This window comes from Pleuronectes platessa, chromosome 7 (genome assembly GCF_947347685.1).
Source record: "Pleuronectes platessa chromosome 7, fPlePla1.1, whole genome shotgun sequence".
Taxonomy (NCBI): Eukaryota; Metazoa; Chordata; class Actinopteri; order Pleuronectiformes; family Pleuronectidae; genus Pleuronectes; species Pleuronectes platessa.
In genome coordinates, this window is record NC_070632.1 from 6,961,781 (window position 1) to 6,986,061 (window position 24,281).

The window sequence follows — 24,281 nt, forward strand, 5'->3', positions numbered from 1 at the left end:
CAAGTGATGAAGGTTTTATGCCTCCTCGCTGTGCTTAGTTAATCAGAGGAATACCACTTTAGCAAATATGAAGTGGATCCAGTGTATGCTAATATCATTCGCTCACTTTCTCCCTGTCAGATGTGGTTAGGTCAGACCTGTATCCTTACATTGATCCGGGCTCAGCGCCGACTCGCTGCTCTCGCCAGACACGACTGCAGGCAGCTCTTTATCTGTGCGGTTCTCGTGTCGAACATTTTCATCACTGATGGAGGTTTCCATCGACTCCAGGCAGCAGCAGCAGCAGCAGCAGCAGCAGCAGCAGCAGGTGGCTCACACCCGGTGTCAGACCTTTTATTTTTGCAGGCCTGTAGCTCCATCCTGGACCTATTGATTTGGGATAAGGTTGCGTTTCGTTGGTGTTACTCTCTGGTTGTTTTGCCTCACTATCAGCCAAGTAGACGTGGGGATGAAATGGTTTCCTGACAGTTAGCAACTTTTTTAGATCTTCAGTTGTCCGGTCCGGTCGATTCGCAACTACTATCGTCTTCACCAAATGAATCCTGACTCTCAGACATTCAGGGTCAACGTCTGCAGCTGCCAACCTTTTCTCCTTTTCTCCTTTTCTCCTTGTCTCTGTTGTTTTGACCTTTTTTAATTATGGCTTCACCCCCCTCAAATCAAATCAAATCAAATCAAAGTTTATTGTCACATGCACCAATGACAGCTTCATCGGAGCAGGCAAAATCTTGTGACATGGCAGTCACATATGTTTTCATATCGGTTGTGTTGTTTTTATACGCATCATTTATTTACTTACTTACTTATCTAAGGTTTCACTTAAACCTGCTAAATGGGAAGTTTTGATTGTAAAACAAAAAGCCTCTTTAGCATTTATTGATGGTTAATATATTATATTCATTAAAGGTCCAGTGTGTAGAGTTCTGTGACATCCTGTGGTGAAGTTGCATGATTCAGTTGAACAGCCTTCACCTCACTCTCTGACAAACATTAAAATGGAACCTGTGATAACCTTCAGTTGTCATAAAAACTCAAAAGGTGTTTAGTTTGTCCAGTGTGGGCTACTGTAAAAAACATGGCGGCTTCAATATGAGAGGATCCTCTCCTGATGTAAATATAAAGTATTTAAATATAAAGGAACCATTCTAGTGTAAAGAAAACAACAATCTGTACAATTAAGATAAAACACACTGGAGAAAACATCACATGGATGATTTTATATTAAATTTCCAATAGATCCCTTTCACCTGAGTCTCACACTCTGGACCTTTAAATGTAGAACTTGAACGTCTGGAACATTCTCACCACATTCTAACAATAACGCAACAACACTGCTAACGTGCTAATTTGGGTCACTATAACTGTGATACAAAACTTTCACACCGCCTAATGTGTAGGTAGATGTGACAGCCAGTTAAGTGCATCTCTTGGTGAAAGACGTGCACACACACACACACACACAGCTACACGGTTGTGAAAGTTGCAGTTGCACCACAAGATGCTGCATAGACGCATAGAGCCATTTGAACCGGAGTCTGATCAATCATTATTGATTGAATGCAGACTTTAGAACGGACACCATTACACAGCCGAGGCCACAGTACAGTAATGACATTAATAGAGGCAAATGCAATAATAGTCCAAATGACCGTAATCCTTGAAAGTGGGCGGGAGGTGGGAGGGGGGATCTCTGCTCTCCCCCTCCCCCCCTCCCCCCTCCCCTCAGGTTAACAAATATGGAGACTTTATTCCGATATATACTTACTTACATTTTTATTTTTCCCGTCAGTACCATATGGTGAAACTGATTTCTGATCTATAGCTCAAAGCAAACACCCGGCTCACACCAACCAACCGCCGCTGCCAGCTCGTTATCTGTGTGTTTTTTTGTGTACATCATTTTCATGAGTGACTGAGGTTGCAGTCCAGGATGATGTAAGCCTGTGTTAATTCAGTGTGGACAGTGCAGGCTTTGTTCTGTGCCCTTTGGTGCTGCACTGGAGCTGGGCAGGGCGCGCTTATGTGACCTCTGCCATTGTAGCGCCATGTGAATTTGAAGCTTTGTTTTGCTGCTACAGCTGAATCAGAAAAAAGAGAGGAAGAAAGAGAGAGAGAGAGGAGAGAGAGAGAGAGAGAGAGCAGAAGGAGAAGTGAGCTCTTCATTTTTGGTATATTCCTCCTTTAACTTTGCATTTTCTGAATCATTAAGTTGTTTATTTTCCTCCGTACTCCTGTGACATAATTACCCCGGTAAAGGTTTTATCCGAATATGCAATAGACCTGCTGAAAAAGCTTAACTCTTCTACTTTAATCTTTTTTTCTTTTCTTTTTTTTTTAAAGCATTTCAAAGATTTGTGAAATGCAAAGGAAAGGCAAGTGGAAGTGCACAGGTCTTTGATGTTTGCGGTGCGATTGTGTGTTTGTGCCGACGATTGTGTGTCAGCACAAAATGAGATCTAGACAAAGATCTGCACATTACCCTTAAGTAAAGATGAGATATTTGTTGAGGAAGCCTGTGTGGTTTGACTTAATCAGCATTTTCGCAGTCTCCAACAATAATCTAAAACCACAGGTATACTTAACAGGATGAGCAGAGTCAGAACCTGCTCTGCTCTATTTCCTGACCTATTTGTGCTGCTTCACCAGCATTATACAGAAGTTTCAAAAGTACCGATTTACACATTTAATTGAAAGCATCTCATCGCACTTTTTGGATCTTACTGGCCTTCTATTGGACTTTTCAAGCTTGAAATCAATGTAGTTCAATACTGTCTTTGTTTTTTGGCCGAGTCTGAATTCGCTTAATGCTCCTTTTGTTTTCTCTCTAGGTCTGAGCTGCAACAAACAGACGCTTCATGTGAACAACATGAATCCACATCCTGTCTCGACTGAATAAGAGCAAACAGTCAGCACTCAGTTCTCTGCTAACCTTTGGACTGTCCCACATTGACGCTCCTGCCCACCATACTGTAACATCGGCTGGTCCCCCCCCGAAAAAGGACGGCTTAATTACCCCCTCCTCCCATCCAATTAGAAGCCAGATGGCGCTTCTGGCCAATCAAATCATGGACGCCAGGATTCTCAGCAGCATGAATGGGAGAGTTGAGCTGTCCCAGTTCCTGAGAGTCACGAATGAAAGCATCGTCTCCCAGGTGAATTCTGACCAGGACGACAACCGCAAGAACAGGAAGTACCCCTGCCCGCTGTGTGGGAAGCGTTTCCGCTTCAACAGCATCCTCTCGCTCCACATGCGCACGCACACCGGGGAGAAGCCCTTCAAGTGCCCGTACTGCGACCATCGGGCAGCACAGAAGGGCAACCTGAAGATCCACCTCCGCACGCACAAGCAAGGCCTTCTGGGTAAAGGCCGTGGGAGGATCAGAGAGGAAAACCGGCTGCTTCACGAGCTCGAAGAGAGGGCGATACTCAGAGACAGGCAGATGCGAGCCGGTCATGTTAGCCAGCAGCAAACATCTAATTTACCCCAACTTAAAAATCCCCAGCTGTCACAGACAGTCCCAACCCCAAACCAGTTCTTAAGCAACTCCAGTGCTGCAGAGATCCAGCCCCATACATCCACATCCCCCGAGGCAACTACTGTCCAGGAGGAGCCCGTCCAGCCTCAGCCCACTGGCTTCCGCTGCTCATTCTGTAAGGGGAAGTTCAGGAAGCAGCAGGAACTGGAGCGTCACATCAGGATCCTTCATAAACCCTACAAATGCACCTTGTGCGAGTTCGCCGCGTCGCACGAGGAGGAGCTCATCGGCCATGTTGAGATGGTGCATATAACCGCAGATTCAGGCTCAGGTCAGAAGCCTCCCGTCGGGACGGGCGACAAGGGGAAGCCTGCCGGTGAGTTCCCTTGCGAGGTGTGTGGCCAGACCTTCAGCCAGGCCTGGTTCCTGAAGGGTCACATGAGGAAGCACAAGGACTCTTTTGAGCACTGCTGTCAGATCTGCGGCCGTCGCTTCAAAGAGCCCTGGTTTCTCAAGAACCACATGAAGGTCCACCTCAACAAGCTCGCAGCAAAGAGCAACCTCCCTGCCGAGCACGACCCTTATAAACTGAGCAACCTGTCGCAGGAGCATCAGAGCAACCTCTACTCGCAGTACATCTCCCGCATCCACAACAGGTTCCTCGCGGCTGAGAGAGCTGAACATCCAGATTATAACCAGGTACTCACCACAGCCGGCGTTGACATGAAGGTGAGGGAGATGTTGGGGAGGATGATTTCCTCCGGTCCTCTGACCGACGCAGAGAGCTCCTCGCTGTTGGCCTTGAATCATCTGCCCCCCCAGCTGAGCTCCAGCGGCATGGAATATCTGCAGAAAGTCATGTCTAGTAGGGAAGCATTCAACAGCAGCGGTGGTTACCCAGGCTGGCAGATGATGACACAAGCGCTGCCTGTTGAACAGCAAATGTTCAACCCTAAAGACCAGACCTCCTACTTGTCTGAGAGATGTCTCCCTGCAGACGATGGGAAGCTGTGTCTCAGTGACCCAGACACTAAGACCATCAGCAGACCCGGCAGCACCGGCAGCGTGAGTCATCACGGGCCAACGGACATCATCACCGAGACGGGGAACTCCCTCTCCGGCAGCGCCCTGGACCAGCAACCACGATCCTCCTCTCCAGCTTCAGGTAAAACAGTCAAGAAAAGCTGATTATTTTAAAAGAGGGGTATTTAATATCTTGTTAAAGGAGAATTATAACAACTTTAGACATAACGTTTTCTCAACAATCAATAAGAACTACAACTATTCAACCAGTGAAAACAACTAATAGTGTTCATTGCTCACTGTTCAGAGTTAGAAAAGAACTACCCAGAGGAGACTAGACTATTTTTCATACTCTGAACCAAAAATCGTTATATCTCAACCTCTGCTGCTTCAATGTCGATCATTATTTTTTCCATTTTGACTTTATTTGACTGGTTAAAGTAGCGAGACGAACAAAAAATTAGAAGAAACGCGACAAACGATCTGAGACAGATTTAAATGAACAAAGTTATGGTTCTCTTCTCCGTCCACAAGACGTTGTCAGACACAATCTCTGGAGAATGTCTGAGAGTGTCTGCGTCAGACAATCCACGGGACCCTCAGGTGAAGGGTAGGAGCCGAGCATCATGACGTATTAATTACGTTGCGTAAATGATGTGTTTTTGCTTACAGAGCACCGACACCGGCGTGTAGCTCTCGAATCTCCAAGTTGACATTTTGTCTTCATCCTGAGATATTTGCGTACACTTGTCGCGCGTTAGACACGTCATCAACACATCAAGTCGCTTGCAGTGAATTTCTCCAGACATTTTCTTGCTGCATTCTCACGCGGGCTCACTCGGACATTCTCCAGAGATTTAACCAGGGCGCTGGAAGAGCAGCTGACAGTCACGTTCTGGCACACAGCCCATGAAGATAATTTGGGGAGAATAACCGGATTCTCCCGTCCAGTGCTCAGCGGCTATCGTCATGATGACCACGGCAACTGTATGGATGTGACATACTGAATGGCTTGAGCGTCTCTTTATTCGGTCGTGTCTGTGTTATTACAGGATTACATGTCTCTAGCATGAGAATAAAATGGCTGAAATGATGGAAACAAGTGGACATGATTAGTGTGTTAGAGCTCAGCCAAGAAACTCAGCAACAAAAGGACTAGAATCAGATTAGTGCCTCTTATAATCTTTATTTCTTTTTTAAAGATATAAAAATCAGAAGCTGTGCCCTCGTCTTTCTTCCCACTCTCTGTAGGTGGGCCCGGAGCACAGGGTCAGCAGCACCACAGACATTACTGTCATCCACCAGGACTTTGTCTTCCTTTTAAAAGATAATGGCATCATGTTGAATTGTAGGGATAATTAGTACCCTCTATTTTATATCTGTCACATCCCCACCCCTTGCCTACGGGGGCACAAGATGTTAATGCATGCCATCTGGTGTTTTTAATGATTTGATATATACCACCCAGTGATTTTTATGATTTGATCTACCACCTGGTATTTTTATTGATAGTCTTCTGTTCCACCTGGTGATTTGGATGATTTGGCTCTCTGGGTAAATGCCTTTCTTGTCATGGCATCCTGCTTACATGTTATCATGAGCCTAAATCACTGCTATGACAGCGTTGTTAAGAGGAGAGAGGCGAAATAAAAACCAAACTTTTGTCTCGTTTCCTCTCAGCTTTTTTTCGACTATGGTTATTTTCTCCCTCTGCTGTTATGCACACGGAGCCATGATGCGCTCCTGTGGGATTCGATCCACCATCCTCTTAAATGATGGCCGCATAGCAGAGATAAATGGATCAAGTCTAATCTCATTAGATGTTTTGTTTCCATATTGTGCACACATACTGGTATCTGCGTATTTACATGTAAATGCTTGCCGTCGATGTCTAAATCCCTCTCCGGTCGCTCTTTAAGAACCGTATTCAGGCTCCGTTGTCTTTACTTCCCTTCCTCCTCGCTATCTTCACGACCATACGGTGCCACTTCCAGAAACATTTATGATAGCCGGCTATAGCCGAGGATTTGAGCACGCACAGTTCTGGGATGGCACATTCTGTATCAGACTCTAATTTCAGTCAATATTAAGCATGGAAACTAATTCATTGTAAAGGTCAGGCGTCATTGCTTTAGTCAATGATGGATCCGGCAGGCTCCCTCTCCCCCTCTCCTCCTCTCCTCTCTGTTCTTAGTCCTGTGTAATGGTAGACTCACTCTGGGGGCTTAGCACCGCATTGTTTAGCTCTGACAATATATCCCAGAGACCTCTGCAGCTGCTCCCTGCGCTCACAATGACAGATTAATTAACACAATCACACGCTGCTGGCCCTGGCTCAACACACAGGTCTGCTGCGGGACAGATAGGTAAATCCTACACATATGGAGAACACGCACCACTTGATGAGGGTTTAATAACAGGGATAAGTTTGGCTTTTTTCAGGGGTGGGGGGTTGTAACTGATCAAGTCTGTCTGTCTGGATGGTTTGGACGAGGAGGAGGAAAAAAAGAGAGAGAGCGGCAGAAAGCGAGCGTTTTCTAATTCAGGAGAGCGGAGATGCATGAGGAGGAATTACCACTGCCAGATGTTCAGCTTGAGGAACATTGATTAGTCCAGAATTACTGGCTGCATTATTCATAGTCAGCCTATGGTGGTCATGAAGTTATTGATGTCCTCAATATGGATAGCAAATATAGTACAGTCATGGCTGTCAGGGTGAGAGACGGCTTCTTTGCCTGATACATCCAGATACAGGGTCGGATTTAGATCTTAACCACAAATAAGTGGCATCTCAAATTAGAAACGGCGCTTTGATTTCTATAGAGGGCGTGTGTTACGAATTACTTCTCTCAATATCTAATCAGGGCAGATTGGAACATGCACTTTGACTTTAATTATAATCTGAGATTAAGAGTAACAGCTCTTCTTTAAAATGACAAACCAGTGAAGGGTGCACACTTCAGGCCTCTGACCTACATTGGACCAGTGAGATCCCAGCGCCAAATAAAAAAAGCATGCCCAAACATAAAATGCTCTGACAGTTATTAATTAGTCCCATTCAATACTCTTAACCTCAAGGTCAATGAGCAGACACCATGTAATGATGTTGTCCCCACATGTGTTTTTGTCCCTTTTTTTTTTTAATGCCACTTTTACTGTAAGCGTTTAAAGCCAAGGGAGCCTGAAATGATAAGCGTCTGTAAAACTGTGAATGGTAATATGAGCAGCGGTTTACCCAGAAACACAGATAAAGCTGCTGCTGTACAGAATATCACTTTCATTCTACTTCTCCAGTGACACCAGCCTCCCTCTTTGTGATCACTGACAGTAAAAAGCATCTTTTTTAACTAAACCGCTTCTTATCTGGCTTGCTCCTGTGTTCCGGCTTCTCAAGCTCCGCTCTTATTCGGAGATCACAGTCAGCCCGACTGGTTTGTGTAGAACTGATTACCTGTTGGCTTTTCCCCCTCTTCCTCTCACTTCTGTCTTTTAATCCTCTTTTTAATTATTATTGCAGATATGAGGCTCAAATTAAGCTCAAAATGCTTGTTTTCCTAGCATGCAGATAAAAAGATTTACCCAGGGAGTTCTGAACACCTGCCTTGAAATATTGTTCCGCCGTCTCCTGAATGCCATTTGGCTTAATTGACTTGGAAACGTCCCAAATGCGTCATTGACTATGTGGTCTAATTAATATTAATAATATATGCTATTATAAACATCAAAGAACATCTGGTGCCCCTGTTTTTCTCCCCAGTCTTGTGTGTGACTCTCGCTCTCACTCTGTTTCATCTTAAACCCGACCAGCTACCATGTATCTCTGCTTTTCTCTCTCAGGTGCCTGATTGCACGTATAGAAAAACAGCCAAAGCTGCACCGCATGTACAGTTTGACGTCCTCAGTGTAACTGGCAAATGCCTGTGTAAGCATATAGTATGTGAGCCCCGTGATTGCATTGACGCTGATGCATGGCTGTAAATCTTGAAGCCTATTTCCATATGAAATGAATCACTTGTCCGAGCCCAGCTGCATGCTTTTCCTTCCATAGACTCACTTCAGGCATTTCTCCCCTTATTTATTTACCTTTCCCCCCCCCCACACCCCTCTCTCTTCGCCTTGCACATCCAGTAAGAGCAGATAACTCACACGCATCACTTCATTAGATGCTCTGTGTTAGGTGAGAGAGGCTCGGGTTTGTAATGATGCAGTAATTGGAGTTTTTTGCTTGATAAATCTAAGCTCTAAAATTACTCCCCTCACATAATGTGAGCCTCGGCAGTGTAAGTAAATCTTAAACTGATTAAGTTAGCATGAACCAGGCAATCACAAAGATGGCACCCGTCCAAACGGAAGAGAGAGAAAAAGGCAGAGTCTTTTCGGTCTTTGTGTTGTGTGTTTCTTTTTTTTTTACCGCTCTCTCCGTGTGGAGGCTGGCAAATGGGTTGAGGAAGAAGCCTCGTGCTGAAAGATGAGGTCAGATGTGTGTGTTTTTTTTGCCGGCATTCGGAGCCGGCCCCCTAATGTCATCGTAATTAAAGCCACAGAATAATTGAGATGTATGGCGTGTGTCTCAAAGAGTTCCATTAAGCTCTTTGGATTTTTTTTGTGTGTCTTGTTACTGGAGACAAGGGTGTGGCACTGTTGAAGTCTCTTTCCCGCTCTTACACACACCGTGCGGGTGGGAGCGTGCACGTTTAATGTACGCACGCGTTAAATCAAACATACTGTAAACATTGCACACACACACACACACACACACACACACATACATGCTGTAAAGCGGAAAAACAGGGTCGTCTATCTTTAATTCAAGGACATGAATTTGCCATCGTAGCCGTGATATTTCCACGATGTTCAGCTCAGCCCCGTTTGATTAATTCACGGGTATTATTTTACGATTTTGTACATTTCAAATGGTGGAAAACCCGCCTCCCCTTTTATTACCAGTCAGCTCACAATGGTGGTTTTTTTCTATTAAAGTTTGCCATGAAGTAAAGTAACAACTGCAGATCATTAGATTGAGATTTACCTCAGTGAATTACCTCAGGGTCAGATCTCGAGGTGTATGAAATTGATATTTCTCTGGCGGGGATGAATCACTGTTGTAACTCAGATATTAGTCCATTAAAGAAGAACAATAAGGCATCAATATGCATGGAATTAAATTAATGGTCGTGGGTTTATCTCCCTATCCCAGACGCATCCCTAAAAGACACAGTATAATGTATGACCTGACCTTCAAATGCCAGGAGAGTGTTGGGCAATAAACTGCCAATATTTGTGGCTTAATGGCGTCGGATGACTTTTACTGTAATTGGAATGGCAGCGAAACAGCTGGGCTATTTAAAGACAGTGCAAGGCTGAGGTCCCAGACAATCACTAACTCAAAATGGTCACAGGGAGTGTGTTTAACCCTGGAGGGTGTTTCTGTGATAGCTATAAGGATTAAACTGTGGGTAAACAGAGGGAAAAGGACATTTAAATTACCTTTAATTAAAAGTTATGGTGTGGAGGATCAAACCTTGTATCCAGATGGATATTATTCATCGGCTAAAGGGAGAAAAATTGCCCTTTGTCATTCACCACAATAATACACTTTGTACTTTCTGAATTATGTTGCCACCGCACCATTTTTCAAGTATGAAGCGAAAATAAACTCAACTGCACTTCACGGTGCAGTTAATCAGAAGCACTCGCATGTTGGACTTTTGTTATTTCTGACTGGGATCCCCACTTACTGGTTTTTGATGGAATGAGTTTTTTTCCATTCGACATCTGCCTTGTTCTGGTAGCTTTACAATTTCCCCTGTTTATTATTTCTGGAAGAATCTTGTTTGGTGTTAACATCTTTGGGTGTATTTATTGCACATGGTGGTGGCGTCCATACTGTAAAATGATGGATCACTGGAGCTGAAAGCTGATTACAAGCTTGATTTACTGCAGGGCAGTGCTTAAATCATTCAACTCAGCCTGGTGTGGGATTGCAGCATTTTTCATGTTTAGACAACAGTTGTTGCTACTTTTCTCAGAACAAAATGCTCAGTGTGCCTCATGTACACATAGTTTCCTGATCTCATTTGTTTTGTATTATGTTTTTGCTGTTTTTCTCTGTGGTAGGTGAGAAAGTCTACAGGTGTCCCCTCTCCAGTGACTACACCGCTGCACAGACAGCCTCCCTCGGTTTCCATCTGGACCGCTACCACTTCCCCCACTGGCAGAACAGCAGGGATCTTTCTTCTCCGCTGCAGCCCAGCAGCAGCAGCAGCAGCTCCAGCCCCAACTCCAAGCTCCGACCCAGATCCAGAGAAGACTGGAGCCCGGCCGCAGGTCACTACCAAGGTCTGGAGAACCACAGGGAAACCCCCCTGCTCGTCAACAAGCAGCCTGACCTCACTGACAAACACGTAGACGGCTCTTTATCCGCTCAAACCAGTAAGTCCCAGTATGAGCCCTTAGACCTGTCTGTCAGGCCAGAGTCTGTCCCCTCCCATTCAGCCATGTCTCCTGCTGTACTGGTGCAGATGTCTGGCGTTTTCAGCAATGGACTGTCCTCCTCCATTACCCGGCGGCTACAAAGTTACCCCAACGCCGCAGCCGAGCTCAGTGGGAAACCTGGGTATCAGTGTGACCTTTTGGTGCAGGCAACAAAAGAGGAGATGAGCACACAGAGAGGAGGCTCCACTTGTCACAATGGTGAGGGGGAATTTGAGAAATCCGAGCAAGGGGGGGAGGACGAGAATGACGACGCTGCCAAGTGGCAGATGCTGAAAAATAATGTGCCCGAGCTGCAGGAGCTGCTGGAGCATGCCAGCACTGACTTCCCGGGTCCAGAGATGCAGGAGAAGCCGGGGCAGTGGGGCAGAGGCGTGGCCGAGTCTCCCATCCACTCTCTGGAGAACCTGACTCCAGGACAGGCCGATCCACTCCAGTACCAGGGCGGCCTGCTCTCCTTCCTCAGGGCCCAGGGGAGCCTGAGCGGTGCACCTGCCTCTGCACACAGCGCCGGTCTGAACCCAGGAGGGAACATGGAGAACGAAGTTGCATCAGGTGAGCATCAGCTTATATGTCATGTCATGTATGTGTAACTCAGCTGTCACAGTTATCAAGATATGGCCAGCACTCACCAGATTTGAAGGTATCTATTGCCACCTAGTGGACAAAGACTAGTCCTTCAGTTTTATGCCAATCTTGCCATCTCCTCTCATCTTACAATTACAGGATCACAATCAGTTAATACAATTCTACAAAGATAATAAATGTTTTGTATCGTTTCCTCTGTGACATTGTCAGCAACAAGGTAGATGCTATATAAAAATCCCCCCTAAAACTTTCTGGCAGTGTCTCAGCCCTCATCACCTGACAGCAGACGTGTGAAGAGCGCGTGTGAGCGTGTGAATGAATCATTCCAATTACGAACAACACGCTCCCCATATACTCACAGCACTTAAGTTTTTTTTCTTCTTCTTCTTCTTCTCCTTCTTCTCGCCAGATCTTATCTCTGATCTGAAGTAAGGGCTAAAGAAGACACAGGTGTGTGCCACTGATTACCCCCTACACTTTAAAAAAAGAGGATGATGATATCGGCGTGTGATAGGTTACAAATCGCCCGAGCCAGTGGGGCCCGCTGATGGAGAGAGGCTTAAAGCCCTTGCGCTGGTGTGATGTGCTTGCTGAGTGCAGATTTAATAATGCCGTCTCTCAGGAGAGGGAATCCAACAGCTGGGGTCTTTGATATGCATGTATTATGAGTGCAACATGATACACCTTCCCTCTGATCCCCCTCTTATTCAGAAACTCAATATGCTCATGTGAAAGACAGGAAAGTGCCTGTCAACTCCATTAGGGATTAACATCTGTTCCCTTTTCTTTGTGATTCTAACAGCAAGACGTACTTTTTGTATTTGATTGTACAGATGGTTATTATAATATTCCCCCACACCAAAAAAAAGCACCCCCCCCCCTCCTCCTCCTTCAACTTCTGTCAGAGCCGTGACAGCCTTCGTGTTTCTCCCTCGTTTTTATGAGAGATAATGTCGTTTGAAATATGGCAGATTTAAATTGCCCCCTTTTTAGCAAATCCCGTGGTTTTCAAACACAACCAGCGTTTGTTTAAAAAAAAACAGTGTATCCCAGTAGCATCTCAGACATTTAGACCAGTTCTCTTAGTTCAGGCATCTCTCTCACCTTTTTTCCGTTCGCTGCACATTGATCCGGCACACTTCCCGTCAGACTGACACCATAAACGCCTGTCAATCAAACCGCACCTCCAGACAGGTAGCTGACATTGAGAGGGCCGTGGAGTGTCCTCTACGATCCCAGCAAGCAGGTGGCCCGGCAGCCTGTCCTGTCTGCGGCGCTGACCAGGTGGCTCTGTCACAGGGGCTGTCTCCTGTTGCCCCCATCCTCTCCATACTGTATGGCACGTCGAGTGGCATGGTGACATATTGCCGGGCAGTTTGGACATGGAGTGATGTGTTTGTGATGACAGTTCAGGTCGGCTCCAATGTGCCAGCAGTGGTAATTGGCCAGATGGTGACCCCTGGTTGAACCTGTCTGCATGCTCATTAGTCTCACTGAGCCCCCCCCCCCCCCCCCCCCCCCTTTTAAACGGGAACAGGCTCGTCCCTGCACCGCTCACGCCCAAACACTAGATGGCAACGTTCACCACTCTAAGCGGTTGAGGATGCTGTGGGGCTTCAGAGGGTCTCATCATGTGGGGATGCATTCTTATTTAGCAGGCCCAGTTAGGACAGCTGTTTTTGAGATTATAGTCATGTCACAGTCGGATGGCTTCGGGTTGGTGAGTCTCATCTCCCTGTGAAGCGGTTAACCAGTTCAACTAAACTGTCCGTCTCCTCATGGGGCATCAGGGCAGGCCCCCCTCAGACACGTGAGAACAAGAGAATATGAGAAGATCGATAAAGACGGGATTAAGAATGAAAGCACACTCAGTCAGGACAGAGAGACAGAGAGATAGAGGGAGAGAGAGAAAAAGGCCCCCTGATTTGAAAGCTTGAAAGGGGTGAGTCATTATCTCATTGTCTGACCTCCGTGTACCCTCCGCGGAGAGGGTGACAGAGAGTGAGAGAAAAGGAGAGAGAAAAGGAGCGAGGGAAGATCACCATAGATGGAGATAGATGGAGCGACAGCGAGGTGAAAGAGGAGCGGTAGTGCGGCTGTCTCCATGAGCAGATGTCGTTTGAGGGCAGCGAGAGGGCAGCGCGGCCTGCCTTTGTGCCGGGCCTCTCCCCGTAGAGATAATGAAGGGTGGAGCTCTGGGAAGGATGTGCAGTCATCACTCACTGTCTGTGTGCCATCAGAGCTCAGGTCTGTGTCATCCGTCACCATTCAGCTCCTCTGGCCCCCGACGGCCCCGCCACTGTCATCATGGTCATTATGTCAGCCTGCGACACACAACACACACTCCCACGGCACAACACAACACACTCACACTCACACACATGGGACGACATGCAGGCAGATGCAAAGATATACATGTTTACGGCCCTCACGCAAATATGTACTTACTTCTAGAACAAGGGGGAATTCGGTAAAAATCCAGGTGCTGACGTTATATTTGAGTTTCAACGTGTGTCACCGAGAAACATGAGCAGGTTTTACAATCAATGGAAAGAACCTGAAGCTCTTATGGAAATGTAAAAACTTCCCTAAACATGAGCTGAACAAGTTTGCATAAAAAAAACTGTTGAGAATGAAATGAGAGGAGATGGAAATGTAGATGTTTTTAAACGTAAACTTAAAACCCATCTTTTCAACATGGCATTCATGTAGTGTTTTATAATTTGTAAGATGTTAAATTTATTGTAATGTATTATTTAATCTTTCTGTATCTATTTAATATTTTTTTTCTTATTATTATTACTTTCTCTCTTGTTTTGCTAACATTTTATTGTTTTTCTATAACCTTTTCCAATGTATGAGAGCATTCTGAACGTATTAATCATTTATTAAACCTTTTGTCAATCCCTTGTAAAAACACTTTGAGCTGAAATTAATTTGTTGAAAGGTTCTTTATGAATAAAGTCTGGATTGTCTGATAGAATTGGTAAAATTATTTTTCAAATCAACAGATATCTGAAGAAAGAACATATAAATAATAATAATACAAATCTGACCAGACATTTACTCCCAAGATTCCAGCCCTGACTACAAACTTGTCCTTCAAAGAACTGTTCTGTATTTGATAAATAGTTTAATACTGGGCTGATATCCACTAATGGTTAGTTTAGCCTAGCACAAAGACAGGAAGTGGGGGGAACATCTAGCCTAGTTCTAATGAGCTAAAGCTCAACAGATAAACACAATATACCTTCATTTGTTTAATTTGTACAAAAGACAGAGAATAAAAGCAACAACATTTGGTTTCACAGAGTTTTGACACAAAACATTTAGATTGGAGAAAGTTTTTTTTTAAGATAAAAGTGAAGCTGAACAGCTCCACCTCAAGCTGCTGTGATCATTCATCACAGTTTATGCAGCAGACGGCGCTCATGGTTCTTCTCTGACGTAGAATACTTGCTATAGTCAAGCATCATGGACCGTATATAAAGATAGACGACATGACAGCTTCCCGAAAGTGAAGCCAAAGCATTTTCATCGCCCCCTAGAGGCTGGCTGCAGGAACGGTCATAAATCCCGCCTCCTCCATGTTAGAGGATGGAACACAGAAGTACACGTCGGAGAAATTATTTTCAAATATTGTAATATAATGTCCCAATAATTTTAGGATATTTTGTCTCACTTGATTGTGGTAGGAAGTGGAGAGGAGTCGTCTATCTTTAAAAACAGTCGATGTTATGTATAAACATCAATTTCCTGTGCAACGTGAGTTTCCTGTGCAACGTGAGAATTTCAGGTGTACTCACGTTAAGTCTTCTCTCACGATAAAGTGGATTAGATTATGAGGATAAACTCATTTACAGCCTGATTGATGGAGTTGCAGCGATGACGCCGTGTTCCCTGATCTCCGTAATTACCTAGGACGAGTTCAGTGTCAACACAACCCATGGGAAAATGACCCAAACTGTTAAAATTACGTTTTTTCTTTAACTATTTACACATCCTCACTCTTTCTCTCGTCACCACCCAGCCATACAACCCCCCCCCCCCCCATTTCCTGTTCAGACTATTTGTGCATGTGTACACGTGAGCATGTATAGCACACTGTATGTGTATGTGTATGCGTGTGTGTGTCTTTGTGTTTGTGTGTGTGTGTGTGTGTGTGTGTGTGCGGCTGGTCTGAAGCTGTGGCTGGAGCGGCCCATGAACGGAGGATCATGTGGTGAAGAGATGGATGGCTCCGAGCCCACTGCTGTCTCCTCTAATTGTAAAATATTAGTTACATTAGACTCTTGCCTGTGATTAATGGAACTTATTTGGAGGTTGCCCTCTCTTGGACTTCCCCTCTCCTCTGGTGGGAGGGGGTGTGGGGGGGGGGGGGGGGGGGCAGACCCAGGATGACGAGGAAGAGGAGGAGAAAGAAAGACCACAGAGGGGGGGGGGGGGGTGGGGAGTCAAGCAGGGCGGCCAGCGACTGATGTAGCCACGAGACCTTTTGGCTTATTATTAACTGACTTCATGAAAGTGTTATAGGAGCGCTCACGTCGTTTAAATGCGTTTAATAAAACTTGGTTTATCAAGGATGTGACAAATTTATATCAACTTCAAACAAAACATCACTTAATAAGTGAGCGTAAGAAAGAAAGAAAGAAGGAAAGAAAGAAAAACTGCCCATCCATATTTCCTGCTTTTCCACTTCTGTTGATTGACAGGTTCAACGTGCGTCACAAACTGATCTGTCGCAGCATTTTTGACAAAGCTTTTCTTTTAACTGTTGCTCCTCCCAGACAGCTTGCCCTCGCTCTCTCACTTTACTGCTCTAACTCTCTCTCTCTCTCTCTCCCACACAGACACACAGACACACACACACACACACACACACACACACACACACACACACACACACACAAACCCCTCTTTGCCATCCTGATGATATTCAGATGTGTCAGGCCTTATCCTCTCTCTGACTGGTTTGTGTCTGTGTGTGCGTGTGTGTGTGTGTGTGTGTGTCCTTCACGGCCATCAGGTTATTATACACCAACAGATGGAGCATTACCTTTTATTGCTCGCACCTTCTGTGAGTTTCCCCACTTTTCCCCCCCCAAAAACACCTTCTTTATGTAGATGCGTTCGTCTGAGCGCAGCTGTCTGAGCCCTGATGAGGAGCATGATAGAGAGAAGGAGGCAGGGGCGGGGGGGGGGGGGGGGGGGGGGTGAAAAGGCTGAGACAGCCCTCAGTTTTTGGGAAGTGATGTCAAATGACATCAGCACATAATGGTTTACTGTAACCATGAATCACAGAGGAACACGTTGAAGTGTTAGACAGAGGGGGAAAGAGAAAGTCATTACGTGAGCTAACATCTCAGAAATAGCACATCGGTGAACAAGGACACGAAGGTAGAGAAGGTAAATGACTCATCCGGCTCAGTTCTGAGTCTTGATCTCACCGACACCTTCAGGCTTCGCTGTCGTGCTGATTTTTTATTGAGGTCAGATAAACTTCTGGAAGCTATTAGCAGGAGGCTTTGTTCTCTGTGTCTTGAAGGTGTGCTCCACCGTGTAGGTTCACATTATTTGTGGTAGAAGTTATGTGGCGGGCGCTAAAGAGGGGGACAGGCAGGAAGTTTTGGCATGCCTCGCCTCCCAGCTGCAGACGTCTGTCATTCCTCAACTCAACACTTGTGTGTGTGTGTGTGTGTGTGTTTATATGCCGTTGTGTGTGTGCGTGTGTGGGTCTGTGTTTGTGTTGTGAGCAGGAAATGTGTTACACCGAATTAGTACTGGCTGCCCTCTCTTTGTAAAAACCTGTCAGCTTGTGTCACAAGTGTTTTGCTAAAGTTTGACTGTTAGAAAGTGCAAATTGTTATTATGAGGCCAAATCAATGTCACAGTTTAGATTATTTTTTGATTTTTTTTACATTTCTCTACAAAACCACACCGTGTGAAGCCCATTACAACCAAAGGAAAACTTATTTTGAAGCCCACTGAAACTTGTAAACTCTTTTTTTTTACCCTCTGGCATTTCGGCGGCTCGGTGTCAGAACCTAACTTCTCACGCGCCAACATCTGGCCTGGAACGCTGGGCATAAAAAAAAACTGACCTGCCAAGAATTACAAATTCAGAAATTGTAAACACACATTTTTCACTTAAATCCATCTCATCCAGTTCATTAACAGAAACGTGTTCCACGGGGAAACGTTCTGTGACTGGAGGCCAGAGGTGTTGGTTTTCATTTGGCTTGTCAACTGGTGTAATTTAGAAGAAAATCATCAATGGAGGTTGATTATTATTGATATTTATACATCTAACTTTCACCATGTGGTCGTTTCAGACCCTGACGATGTTAAATTCCGCCCGATTTCTGAATGAACCTCTTTTCTTCTTTGTGTTATCCAGCCCGGAAGCCGTTCCAGTGCCGGTACTGCCCGTACAGCGCCTCCCAGAAGGGCAACCTGAAGACCCACGTCCTGTGTGTCCACCGCAAGCCCTTCGACAACAGCCTCTACCCCGACCGCCGCCTCCGCCGCTCCCACGCGCCCCGGGGACCCTCCAGATTGCCTCCGAGCATGCTGGGAGACCAGATCGGCATGACGTCGCTCTGTGGAACTTGATTCAGATACAGACAGTCGTGATTATTATTGTTTTAGTTTCACCTCGATAAAAAAAAGAAAAGGGGGGGGGTTAGGATGATTGAGATTGTTGAGCATAAAAAAAATTAAATAATAAGAAGATAAAAGTTAACCAACCTTGATGTACATTCCAGTGTTTACTTGAAGAGCCACAGTGCGTATTTATCTGTAGCAACAACAAAAAAAAAAAAAGAAAAGAAAGAAGCTGCCTATAATAATAAAGTCCATTGTGATGTGAAAGTGCAGTTTGGAGTATTTAGTGCCTTTCATTTTGTCAGAGGTGTCCAAACGATTTACTCGTGTTTACATGCATCTATCACTTCAACACTTGTCTGATAGGGAGAATGTACCGTGGCCTGCCCAAAGCACTTGTTCTTTCATCCAGTAAATACCCTGTGTTACAATTTTTTTTGGTAAATATCGCTCGATTCCCCTTCCGGTCCAGAAGCCTTGTCTATCTGTCAGGATGCGGTGCCAGATGTTCGGGCTTTAATCGCGGCAGATGTAATGAAGTAGAATGTTGCACATCGGAGCTTCCATTTGTTCTGGATTCCACTCCAGGGAGAAAGCCTCTCTCACATATAATTATTGCCCATTAACTCCTATGCTTCATGCCCTCATGCTGGAACAATGCTCAATTAAGGGGAACCAAGGAAATGGAAAAAAACTGCAGAGATTCATTGATAGTACATTCAAATCCGCTTTTCTCCTACTTTTTTTTTAATTGGGTAGAAGTACCCGTGTGTGTGTGTACCAGATCTGCCCACCAGTGTAAAATAGGGGCCTAATCAACACAGCTATTGTACGCCGCGGAATGCCATGTACGGTCATTTTAGCTCGATCTGTGCCGCCTGTGCCAGTAGTCTGCCTGTACACCGGAGATCACCCTGGGCAGCTGTGTGCCTGTTCAGCCGGGGCCTTGTAGCCACAGCGATGTGACTTTGACTGACAGGCGGCCTGACAACTCCATTCATGCGCCACCTGCTAGCTGTCAATCAGCGCGGCCTTCCCGGGGCTATTGACGGAGCTGTCAGCCCGTGTGAGATGTGTCTGTCAAAGCCACCACCCACTCTGCCACTCCGTCTCCCTGCCCGGGCACTCTGACATTCGTTTACTGTCCTCCTTCCACCCCTTCCCTTCCCTCCCTTCTACCTTTTTCTCTTTCTTCCACTCTGTCTGTCTCCTGCCTGTTTCCCATCAGAGACGCGGCGGCCCCTTAATCCCCGATCCAATCACAGATTCTTTGGGTACACATTTGTCATCCTCTAACCCTCTGTTTTTTTGTTTGTGGTGTTGTGCTTCACAAACACTTCTGCAGGTGACTCGGGCCGGATATACATGTGGTTTTTTATCGCAACCCCTTGTATTAGTGTGTACCCCCGTCCACCAATCCTCTCTTTCTTCTGTCACGTTTCTCTCTCTGTCCTCTTCCTCCTCTCCTCCTCTACCTCCTCTAGTCCCTAACCCTTCAGGTCTCTCTACCTGACAGGTGACACGGCCTGCCCCTCAAGCTGCGGTCTGTCATACCTGTCAATACTTTTCTTTTAGAGCCATGCCAAGCTAGATCGGTCCAGACCAGACCATCTTGGGTTTTTGACCAGGGGCCATGGAGTTTTGTTGCGAGGGACAAGAAGACGGAAATGTCCCAAAAAGCATCACCCCCCCCCCCCCCCCCCCGTAGAACTTCTGTCCTTTGCTCTCGTCCGACAGCCCTGTGGATACAGATCATCCCTGAGGCCTCATCCTGTCAAATCTTCTAATTAAACGCACTTTCCCCTTAAAGCAGCGCCCCTTCAATTAATGCTGGTGAAGTTTGTTAATTACCTCTAATGGTGATGAATGTTTGAGGTAACGTGTCACACCGGCCACACCTGAGCTGTGCACCCGTCCTGTTCTACAGACTCATCGTGTCATCGTTTGATCCGAAAGGGCAGTTTCACGTTATCAAGTTCCGTCATGTCTCCGCCGCCTGATTGGCCTTGACAGACAAGTGAAATACGGGGGGGGATGCCAAATTCCTGTATTTCTTCCAGCTAAGCTTCGGCTCACCTTGACCTTTTTGCTGTGAATGACATCCTGTTTACCTGCAGTAAATCAATCCTCATTCTCAGACACCTATAAATAACCTGCTCTGGAGAGGAGGCAGACATGTCGCACTCACACACACCGTCGGGCGTGAGTGTGTGAGTGTGTGTGAGTGTGTGTGTGTGTGTGTGTGTGTGTGTGGGGGGGGGGGTTATCCAATGACCTCACATCCAAGTCATGTCTCCTTTTAATTGAGCTTAAGTGAAAGTGCACAGATCACATGCACAGAAAGTTAAACATCGATATAATCCTCCTTCTCTGCTCGTCCTCCTATCACCGTCCCCCCCCCCCCCCCCCCCCCCCCCCACCATCACCACTACTTTACCGTTGCGTACCCGCAGACCACGTTTGAGGTCTCTCTCTCTCCCAGCCTCGTGGAGAGGGGCGGGCCATGTACGGCTAATCAGCCTGAATAAGTAAAGGAAACAGTTTGACAGGCCAGGTAATGAGAAGTAATGAATCACTAATCACAGTCTCTTACAACCCTCGGAGCACAGATGAAAAATTAAAGGTAATTAGCTTGCGCAGTTGTGAAAACAATATTTAAGACTGTTGGCATCACATGGCTCAGACTTAACAGATTTTCTCCGCCGACAACATACATCAACGCCGAGCCGAAGACCGATATCAAGCTGTTTTTTGGGGAAAGCTTTTCTCTCCATGTAATTTTAGTGAGTGATCTGATCAGGGGCATACAACTGCCCCCCCCCCCCCCCCCCCCCCCCCCTTTCTGGCTTTTTCTCCTCGCAGGCAATCTTCCCAAAATGCAGGCATGAAAAATATTCCCTCTCACTTTTTCCCCCTAAGATTTCCTCCACTGAGAATGAGGAGGAACACGCCAGGAACACGCGTATTAGATTTCATTCCGAGGAGAGTGGTACAGTGGAGTGTTCAGTCTCCTCCTCTCACACACACGTACACAGTGTAGGTAATTCAGAGATGTGCTGGTCTGAGCTGCCGACCCTCTGCGGCTCTGCCCCGGCTCCTGAGCTTGACAGCGGAGTGAGGGATGCTTTGACAGAGCCCGTGTTTGACAAGTCGGCGTGAGACTCAAAGTACAGGATCCAGACATGGGCTGTCAGTCAAAGCCGACACATCTCCCGGCTGAGACGTGCCAGTTTAGTCACAGTTACAAAGGAACTAATATGCGTTAACTGGAGCAAGGCACACATATGGGCCCTGGTAGAGCCCCCGTGTCCCGAGGCTGGATTGAGAGGATGCCAGAGAACATAAGCCCGAGATATAAAAAGAATTACAAGGGGACAAATAAAAACATGGGGGATTATGTCAGTGTGAGAAATGGTGGCGTTGTAATTCTGCATGTGTGCCCGCCTCGCCTCTCCTGTTTCGGCATCCAGGGCCCCGTGGGCTGTGGCCCCGCAGTCCTGCACCTGTGCTCCGAGGATCCAGGAGCTTTAGAGACAGAATGGAGAGGAGGCTGCTGTACAGTGTGTGTCAGGGAGGGAGGGAGGGAGGGAGGGAGGAAGGGAGGGAGGGAGGAAGGGATGGAGAGTTGAAAACAGGGACAGGACGGACCGATTGGCGCAGAGATAGAACCCTGTATCTGCCAGATCAGATGTCAGCGGCCATGTTTTCTAGTTTTTAAACGCACACGTAGGAGAGTAACGCTCCCTCATAGCCAACGATACACTTGTTCAGTTAAATACCAATGAAAGGAAGTGACTACACCCGACGCTACTCCCCCTGCTCATCCGCTCGTGTCGTGTTGTCACCCGAAGTTCATTTGAGTTTCGAGCGCTCCTCTCTCTCTCTCTCTCTCTCTCTCTCTCTCTCTGCGCCTCGCTCGCTCCCTTCCCTCGCCTCTCCGCTGTAAAGACCTGTCTCGCATAACAAACAATTCCACCAAACTCCATTAAAATCACTTCATGGGGACGTGATAGTGCCTCAAGTTAAAGGCTGTAATTGAAAAGCATTTGACAAACCACACACCGCAAAGCGACAACAGACAAGCCCGCGATTCTCACTTCGGATATTCAGCCGGTCGATTATCATCATTTCATTCCGTGACCGACACAACTTGCTCGAAACGGCGCGTCGGGAAAAAAACGGTGATTCTCGGAGTCGTTCATGCTAATGATCTTCAGATGGATAGATAAACAGATAATGGAATTTTTTTTCAACATTGCATCTCGGTACTATAGTAGCCGCCATTTTATCCTGAAATAAAAGCCCCAAAAAAGTGAGGTGCCACTCTGTTATTGCTTTTTCCGAGGATGAGCTCATTGGGGTTAAGGAGCTGTTCTATGTGTCATGATCGGGTTCATGTTAGAATATTGGGGTCCATGTCAACGTGGCTACTGGCTACAGGTCACATGACACAGAAAGATGATAATCTACATTGGATGTAACATTTTAAAGCCTCACAAATGTCTTTTTATTAATTTAAAAGGTTTTTTGGGGTTTATCGTGAAATAAAAGCAACAAATTAGTGCGAAATTGAGTTCCTTTATCAAATATTCTGATTCGGTGACATCCAAACAGGGCTCCCCCCCCCCCCCACTGAACGCCACTTTGACAACTCACTGTTCTCCAGCCGGCACTGAAGCGCAGTGTTACCAGTCAAACCCTCAGAAGTGGAAAGTCTCCCTGGGAAGATGCTCCCGTCCATTGATTTGAAGTGACAGCCACATCCTTGACAAACACACCTGTCATTGTTCAAGTCACATCACATTTTCGGTCTCCCAGACGGAAGACAGTGGAGGTGTGCAGGTGTGTGTCTGTGTGTGTGTGTGTGTGTGCTTGTGTGTGTCTTTATGCACATGTGAGCCCGAGTGCCCGGTTTATATTTTGTGTGCGGATAGATAAGTCGACTCGGCTCCAGCTGTTGTTTAGGAACTCGGCCAGATTCTTTCATTGGCTTCTTCAGCCAATGTTTATGAAACAAGACATCTGGGGTATTTATTTTCAAACACGTGTCAGAAATGGATTTAATGTGCCAGATCCTGCTGACCATCACTTTGTGTGTATAAGTTAGTGACGCTGGGCTGGTCAGAGTGTGTGTCTGTGTGTGTGTGAGTGTGTGTGTGTGTGTGTGTGTGTGTGTGGTTGTCTGCAGTGGCGTTAGTGGAAGTTTTTTTTCTCTTTTTTGGGCAGGGGGGGTGGTGTGGGAGTGGGTGGTTATGGGGACTGAGGGAGGGGGAGGGTGATGAGCTGCTGCAATAATAAGCAGATTTTAATGATTTACTATAAATCAGCTGCCGAGGCCTCTGCTGGGGAGACTGAGGGGGATGACAGCTCCTGACTCACACACCTCGCAAATGCCTCGCTGATGATGTGTGTGCACTTCAGATCATCAATCACACGGCGCACAAGCACACACACACACACACACACACGCACACACACACACACAGACGCATATGCACAGGCAGACGCCACACTTTTACAAAAACATGCTTTCAACACACGTAAGCAGGTGCACACACCAACCCACACACACACAAACACACACACACACACATAAACATATGTGCGGCCACACACATGTTTCTCGTCTCTAATGTCTCCTCTGCTGTGGCAGGGGACAAATCAATCACGGGTACAGAAGTTCAAGGGGGTAAGAGATTGTCTGGTCCGTTTTTCCCTATGCTATTGATCCCATTTTACTGGCATCATCGCCAAGCTGTCTCGCAAACCGCAGGACGGCGATGGATTGAGAGTGGATGATTGAGAGAGGAGGTAGGGTGACATTCACTGTAATCTCAGTCCCCTCCCACACCCCCGCCCCCGCTCCTCACACACAGACACGTCCAGTGACATTGAAAGTTGGTGTCGTACCAGGATGGAACCAGGGGCCCCCAGCAGCTTAAATCTGAGTAGCAGCATTTTGTTTTGGGTTTTGTTTTTTCTTGTCTCTTTGCGTTTCTTCTCCTGCCATCACACTGAGCTCTCCCGACTCTCTGATGGTGTTGTGCCATTCGCCTGTTCCCTGAAATTTTAAGGAAAAAGACACTGGAGATAACATTT

At 46.3% G+C, this 24,281-nt stretch overlaps 1 protein-coding gene across 1 annotated transcript; it reads left to right on the forward strand.

Annotated features, from left to right (window-relative positions):
• The first annotated feature begins 247 nt into the window (after window positions 1-247).
• LOC128444085 (zinc finger protein 536) lies at window positions 248-13,046 on the forward strand. Its single transcript, XM_053426390.1, has 5 exons — window positions 248-307; window positions 2,898-4,641; window positions 10,617-11,546; window positions 11,989-12,007; window positions 12,770-13,046. Exons 1-5 carry the CDS (start codon window positions 248-250, stop codon window positions 13,044-13,046), a joined length of 3,030 nt encoding a protein of 1,009 aa, XP_053282365.1.
• The last annotated feature ends 11,235 nt before the right edge of the window (window positions 13,047-24,281 follow it).

Excerpts from the sequence above, each read along its gene's own strand:
- LOC128444085 (XM_053426390.1), top strand. The coding sequence starts at position 248 with ATGGAGGTTTCCATCGACTCCAGGCAGCAGCAGCAGCAGCAGCAGCAG. Across the intron at positions 308-2,897 it reads AGCAGCAGCAGCAGCAGCAG|AGCAAACAGTCAGCACTCAG; the intron begins GTGGCTCACACC and ends CGACTGAATAAG. Across the intron at positions 4,642-10,616 it reads ATCCTCCTCTCCAGCTTCAG|GTGAGAAAGTCTACAGGTGT; the intron begins GTAAAACAGTCA and ends TCTCTGTGGTAG.